Source organism: Aphanomyces astaci (genome assembly GCF_000520075.1).
Source record: "Aphanomyces astaci strain APO3 unplaced genomic scaffold supercont1.56, whole genome shotgun sequence".
Classification (NCBI taxonomy): Eukaryota; Oomycota; class Saprolegniomycetes; order Saprolegniales; family Verrucalvaceae; genus Aphanomyces; species Aphanomyces astaci.
In genome coordinates this window covers 62,902-70,363 of record NW_009798319.1, presented here as the reverse complement: position 1 = coordinate 70,363, position 7,462 = coordinate 62,902, and the positions used below count along the sequence as shown (strand labels likewise).

The 7,462-nt window shown below is 46.7% G+C and overlaps 2 protein-coding genes and 1 pseudogene across 3 annotated transcripts; 1 reads left to right on the top strand and 2 right to left on the bottom strand.

Moving 5' to 3' along the window:
* Positions 1–247: 247 nt before the first annotated feature.
* H257_14281 (hypothetical protein) lies at positions 248–1,336 on the bottom strand (the record flags this gene model as incomplete). Its single annotated transcript, XM_009842050.1, has 1 exon — positions 248–1,336. The coding sequence occupies one exon, from the start codon at positions 1,334–1,336 to the stop codon at positions 248–250; it is 1,089 nt and encodes a 362-aa protein (XP_009840352.1).
* A 1,878-nt stretch (positions 1,337–3,214) lies between these two features.
* Positions 3,215–3,286, top strand: H257_14280 (annotated as a pseudogene). The gene has a single exon. The product of its transcript is annotated as a tRNA-OTHER (tRNA).
* Positions 3,287–5,098: 1,812 nt separating this feature from the next.
* Positions 5,099–5,975, bottom strand: H257_14279 (hypothetical protein; the record flags this gene model as incomplete). Its single annotated transcript, XM_009842049.1, has 3 exons — positions 5,099–5,174; positions 5,329–5,698; positions 5,816–5,975. The coding sequence occupies 3 exons, from the start codon at positions 5,973–5,975 to the stop codon at positions 5,099–5,101; spliced, it is 606 nt and encodes a 201-aa protein (XP_009840351.1).
* Positions 5,976–7,462: the final 1,487 nt, after the last annotated feature.

Genomic DNA, 7,462 nt, shown 5'->3' with positions numbered 1-7,462 from the left:
TAATAGTTTTGCTTTGGGAGTCAAGTTGCGAAACGACTAAATTTGCTCTCCCACTTCATTTCCCATACAACTGTGGGAATGGGAAATACACAAGTGACTTGCATGTTTTATGATGCCATTTATAAGTTCCTTGGAGTAAAGTCTACTTTGGTGACGTCACCGTGTTGTATTGGGAGTTGAAAACAACAAACCGCAAGTTGTACCATAGACACAATACAATTTGACTTTTAAGTCGAGCTCTTGGCTCCTACTTGCCACACGACGGCTTGACGTCTCCACCGTTGAACACGGTGACTTCCTTGGCGAATTGGTTGATGCCTTTGTATACTTCGAGGCCGCGTGTCGGGATGGTCGTCACGTTCGCGGTAAAATCATCGCCGATAATTTCAATCGTCAAGGCGGGCTTTTTGAACTCACGGAACGCGTAATCTGGGAACACCCCATACGCCAAATAAAATCCGTGCGCCGGTTTAGAGGTGTACGCCCCCATGACGCTTTTCAATCCACGGCCGAGGACGTCGAACTTCTCGTCAAACCCCCCGCCGAGGGGTTCCCTCGTGTCTGCGTACGCGTAAAGGATGAGGGCCCCGTACGCGTGAATGTCGATGAAGCCTTGGATTTCGCCGCGTTTGGATAGGAGCCATTCATTGATCCCAGCGGTTTCAGGCTCACTGAACGGCTTAAGTCCGGGGTAAATTTCGTGTTTTTTGGCAGGGGGCTTGGGGTTCTCGAAGGGAGTCGGCCAGTTGCGGTTCAAGTCGACTTCGTTGGCATTCTTGCGCTGGAACCGCTTGCCGTTCCAGGTGAGGGCGTAGCTGTCAATGTTGACGATCGGCACAAAGTACAAGTCGTACTCGTCGGCGGCCGTGGGTTTGTTGTTGGCAATGTCATCCAGAATCGACGCGAGAGAGTACAGAATCGACGACCCCGCGATCCATTCGCGGGCGTGTTGCAGGGCTTGAAAGTACAGCGACTGCGAGTGACCCTTAGTCAGCTTGTACCCGTAAATCGTGGCGTTCTTGTACGACTTGGAGATGGCAAACTTGCTCAGCAACTTCGGGTTTTGGGCGACCAACGCATCGGTGAACTCGTAGATTTGGTCGACTGTGCGGAAACAGTTGTGGAACGCACTGGTCGAGTACTCTCCGGCTTTGAGGGACGGGATGTAGTTGTCGTTTTGTTTGTGACACTCGCGGTTCAACACGGAATCGTCTACTCTAGCAGCATCCTCCTTCAACGATCGAGCGCGGTCGTCGATGTCCGCGACGGCGTTGTTGGTTTGGGCGGTGGCCGCCGCAGCGAAGAGGGCAATGGCACTCAGGAGGGAGAACTTCATGGCAAAATGAATAATGAGGAATGGTATTGTGGTCTGTCGAAACGCCCTGCAAAGGGTTCGTGATGTGTGGTAGGAATTTGGATGGATTTCTCAGACTCATATACAGGTGTTGTAATGCCCTTGGCAGGCATGTTTGAACCCACTAAGCTTAATAACCTTAGGATACCGATACAGTATTCCGAGGTCATTGTTTCTGATCCATACGTATGCGACATCGTAGACATGATATATTAGTATACTGTAGTACTAGTTAGTATCTGATTAATATAAATAATCAATTCTTGCCCACACAGTGAGAATAATTCCGTCAGAGCAACAGTTCCACTGTTTCTTACGTAGTCATTTCTCTTCAAAAGAACCTGTAAATTTGGAATCCCCGGACACTTTTTGCTGCTATTCCCGGGGTTAAGTGCTTCACCAGGGGTTAGCGATCGCTAACCATTGTTATACACTTAACCCCGAGTCCTAGCTGGAACGTTTTGTTTTGGCTTTCGCTGCATTTGGCTATGATACACTGGTACTTCGTAATAAGAACAAGTGCAGCTGTTGCTCTCACGAATTACTGTAGTCCAGCTGGTTCTCGACAGGTCATTCGTACTAACTATACTACAGTTGTCCTCCAAGGTTTGCTCCCATACAACGACATAAACTATTCCAGGAAGTTGATGACATAAAGGTGATACAAAATATTAAAATTGGAGGTTTTTTTGGTGGATAAACAGTGATTTACTACGTCAAACTCAATTAAGCAATCGCACCAGCGAATGACCGGAGCTAATGTAAAGAGAATGGAGGTGCTCCATCAACGGCGGTACAACCACCCATGGAAGCATTTGACTTGATCGGGTAGATTAAGCTCGGTGGCGATTTGGAGCCCCTTCCTCGCGATTAACTGGCCAGTCACGCATGCATTCTTTGCATTCGCCATGTACACCCACTCGGCAACGGCCCTGAATCAAGTTCTTTTCGTGAATCGAGAGTCGCTTTCCTTGTTGTTTGAACTGCGGCATATTCTCAAATGTCCTCATAACTTAAGCCTGTCAAAGCGCCTCATGTTGAAAAATTTAAACCTCGTGTCAATTCAAATCAACCCTTGAAAAGTTTATATGGTATTGTTTTATACGGGAATTTCGTTTTGACCAGGGAGCAAGCAAACCTTGGAGGACAACTGCACTACTACTAGTACTGGTACTGCGGTGTACCGTGAGTATATTTACAGCAACGCTGCAAGATAATCAAATCGAGTGTAAATTCAAAACAAGTGCATCTCAGTGGTTAGCGCTAGCTAACCACTTGTGATGCACCTTAACCCCCGGAATAGCATCGTATGTAAGCGAAAGGGGTCCAGGGGTTCCAGGGATTCCGGGTTAGTGGGATACTACTTCGTTTAATATTAATAGTATATCAACGAGTCCATTTTTTGGTCGTCCATCCAGGGGAGTACAGTGGACCTCCATCGGTTGGATGAGACAGGCAAGAGTGACGTAATGATTGAAGAAGCTACACATGCCACTGAGAATGACGCACATGTTCTTCGGATTCGTCAAGGGAACCAATACTTCGTACATAATATACCTCAGGAGGAAGATAATATGAAACTAGTGGCGATAGGAATGAAAGAAACTCCATCTGACTCCATGTGACGTCCAGTACGTAGAGTACTTACTATTAGTAGTACTAGTACAGTCGGCGACGGAATTTAAGGGGTACTTACTAATTCGATTATTCGGAAACACACGGTATGATTGGCTGAGAAGCTTCGAAATTCGTTCAATATTGTGGCCAACCATATTCGAGACTCTGGATTTTCTGCAGTTTCAAACATCGAGGTATTTTAAATTGATTGGTACGATGTGTCTCTTACAAAGATAAGCGTATGACGCGATAGCGCAGTGGTAAAACACGTTGTCTGTCTTGAGTGAGTCCCGGGTTCGAGTCCCGGGCGCGTCGAACTTTTTTTTATTAAAAATTGTAAACGACATGTACTAGTTAGTATTTATTGCATGTACTAGTATTTATTGTGGAATTGCCTTTGAGAAGCTCCGCCTAATTTCCTCCGGCGTGATCAACGCCCACGCCTTAATTGCGCGATGAATCATGACAAGCCGCTTCTGCTGGGCAGGGACACTCATCATATCTACATCTTCCCCACTATCACCACCCTCAATGAGGTCTTCCTCCAACCATAAGTGCCGCTTAAACGGTGCCATAATTCCAACCTCCAATTGCTGGACCACACTTGTTGCGTTCGAAGGGATTGGAGCCACGACACACCCACACTCCTCGCTTGCGACCTTCATTCCTTCCTTGCTCACGTGAGAATCGAAGTTGTCCAAAAGCAAAACAGAGGGCTCATCGAGCCGAGGTCTCAGTAGCTTCCGAAGGTAGAATGCCCAGACCCTGGCATCCATCCAGGCGCTCTCTTGAACAGCATAGTAGTGACCAATCGGATAGGTCTCAAACTCGCCAGTTTCAATGCGGCCACCAGGCTCCCCGCGCAGAATGAAAAGGATGGGAAGCTTTTCGCCGTTTGCACGCATTTAGAGCACGGCCGTCATCCGGTACGAATGCTTCTCGCCACTTGAAATCTTTGAGGAGCCACCTTTGACGGACCAAATAGCGTGAAGTGGCATGTCGTAACTCATGCCCATCTCATCCACGTTGATGATGACGCTTGGGGAGAAGCCACTGAACGCGACGTTGAAGTCTTAAGCAAATTCCTGCCGAACCTTCTCCAACTGTTCTTGGAGCTGACAGGCTTCTGGCATGTGAATCCATGGCGCGCACAGAACTGCTGAAGAGGCTTCAGCAGTGACTTGTAACCGCTCCGGCGGTCTGATAGGTATTGCTCCAGCCAAGGCTTGTGGTTCCGCTTGAGGTAATTTACCAGGTGCGTGCACGTCAGGGTCAGCTCCGCGTCACGTCGCTTGTGCATGAATGCTTCGAGTCCGTCAGCGTTTGGGATCATGACCGGACGGCCGTCGCCATGGAGGTGGAAGCGCTTCATTGTACCCTCGAAGTGGAGAATGTCACTGCTTTGCTTTTTCCATCGCGTAAGATTGCTCTTTGGGATGCCTGTGTCGGCTGCTACGTCCCGTGTGGATGCTTCTTGCATCTTTACGATCATTTCACGTTTGTTAGCGTGACTATATCGCCTTCTTTGCATTTGTTGGGGGCTAATCTTCTTGCTTGATGCAGTCTCCATTTGAAAATGACACCGAGCACATTCATCTCTGTCATCCCCCGCGAATATAAAATGTTTTCCCGCCTTAACAAATTTTCCACCAATTGTGTAGCGATATTTGTGATTTGAGATCTCATTGGCGGAATATTTGTGTGTAATGCGAATACTTCGGTGCCCCTTAAATTCCGTCGCCGACTGTACTACGTACGTTATGCAATCTAGTAGTTCACAGTTAGTGCTAGTACTACTGTACGTAGTGATACTGTATGTATGAATAATACAGTACTTTACTACTACGTACTAGTACTCCGGAATACTAGTAATGGAGTATTGAAGTCCAATACTATTAATAATACGTAGTACTAGTACTTGATACGGCACGCTGAGCCATACTATTAATGCACTGATATTGTTTACTTTGCATGCGCCAACTTCGCACTTTGAAGGGGGGTGAAGTATTCATGCAGCGCCACTCAAGTCGGCAATAACGACACCTTAGGCATCACTCAAGTTAGCAAGATTGTCGTGAGTTAACTGTAAAACATTAATAATTGCAAAGTCGTAGTATTAAGGTATTATCAACTTGACTTGTCGCTGTTTACGTTCACATCCGACCGCAACACTTTGCTGAACAGCACTTGCAGTTGAAAGTAACTTCGACGTCGGCATCAATATTGGTTGGTTATTGCCGTAATAGCAATACTGTTCTCACCATGCAGTGTCCACACCTCGGCGATGCAGTTCGGCTCACAGGAGTAGTTGATGAAACGCGATTTGTTTCCTTACACCTTGGCGTCCACGTACGTACTTGGAGATCTGCATGAAGTAGTAGTCGGGCACTTGGGAGAAGGACATGCTGCGGAAATGCCAGAAGAATTCGTCCTTGCCAATCACTTCTCCAACGTACTCCATGATGTGTTGGCCTGAAACCAACGGCCCCGTTTGGCCACTTGCCGTGCCCTCCATTTGTGTCCGTTTCGATGGGTAATGAACCCTCGCCTGGTCTATGCTCTCCAACGCAATTCCAAACGCGACCTGAGCCTTTCGGAACGCTGTTGCAAACGTCGACGGAGGGACTCCAAATATTTCGCACATGGTCTTGTGCTCGAATGCCGCAGTGCAGTAGTGGAGGACAGGTGCCAATGCTTGGTGCTTGTGCGGCAGTTTGGGGGGGCGTCCTGACTTTAAAATTCGGGACTTCTAGGTGAAGTACTTGGAAAACTCGTGGAGCAGGTTGTGAAAGGCGTCGGGTGGCAAGGACACGGTTGTTATGAATGCACTGCGGTCTATCGTACCATACAACACTATCCATGGACTCGCATTGGGTGGTACGAGGACTTTGCTGGTGAGGTAGTGTCGTTCCTTTAAGGACATTCGTGCTCTGAACAAGCGGAGGTTGCTAAGAGCCTCGTCGTTGGCATCGTCGTCGTCGTCAGCAAGTGCAACCACAGCCATCGCCTCATTGCTGCCAAGTTGCTTTATCCGTACTACAACAGTATCCGTACCAAATAGTCCGGACCCGCCGCAAATTTTGATGAGGCGCTTTTCTGACCTCACCAAAATTTGCGGCGCATTTGAATTATAATTCCGGATGATTTTGGTGGCGCAAAATAAAGTTTGCGCCGCTTTCTGAAATCCTCCAATAGATACACGTCGCATCTCCTTGATTTTGCAAGCTATGTAGTAAGCTTATTGCATCAACTAACAGCAACACGACACAACATTCATTTTCTGTGTTTTGAAAGCTCATTTCACGCACTACCCAATAAAAGGGGTCGCAAGCTTCGTTTCCACCAATAGTCGCATTTCCTTCATTTTGAAATGTACTTCCGCACATTTCAAAATGAAGGAAATGCGACTTGACATCTACACAAACACCTTTTCGACCAATAGTATCATTTTCTGCACATTGAAATGTACTTCCGCATCCACGAATACAAACGCGAGGCAAACTTCTTTTCTACCAATAGTCGCATTTTCTGCAGGTTGAAAGCAAATTTCCTTCGTTTCAACCAACGGTCGCATTTCCAGCATATAATGATTAGCCAATGGACATGCGTCCTCAATTTACAGTTAATCCCACCCATCAGCCTCTGCATTTACAATGATAAGCTTACAATCTCGTGCATTTCTCCTCCTCTTCACCTAAGCTTCGCATTTCCCTTATTTTGCATTAACCCAAAGGGGGTAAAACCATTTTCCTATTTGGGGGTTCTTTCCAGAATAACCTAGTTGGTCTATTTATTTTACACTCACCGTTGGCATCCCAAGTCATCGGTGCTGGTCACGCCGACCGCCAACACACGGCCGCACTGCATGGGCGCAGCATCAATACCAGTGGGTCGCCTCCGCGTACGTACCCCACTTTTGTTTTGATGGACGACCCACTGGCATACACACACCACCAGAGCGAAACACTGAAGCCGTGCAGTATAGTGCGGTAAGGGATAGATTCTACTGCTACGCTCAAGCACACGAATGATATGTCTGTATACACGATCACGTTCTTATTTCATGTCTGAGGCTTGTGAGCAATTCAATGCGTCAAGGATAACGTCTCGGCAAGGCTCCCCTGCTACAATGTTCGTTCCTTGCTGCACGTTGATGGTCGCCACGAACATATACATGTATCAATACAACCATACAATCGCATAATCTAATCCACCTAACTGTAAACTCTGTACTTTGCAAACATTATACTTCAAAACACAGATAATTGTTAATTACTATTAATAGTACATCATAAAAATATACTGGTACTATTAATATTTATCCAACTATTGTGCTTTTCACATATTTTGGCTAATCTGGGTATAAATACCCGCTTTTAACCAGTGGGTGACGAAGTTTTAGATTAATTCAACTTAGTTTTAGCTAATCCGAAGTACCTATGATTGGATGAGCAAGAGCTGTTCCTGCAGCATATGTTGCTAACCTGAAGC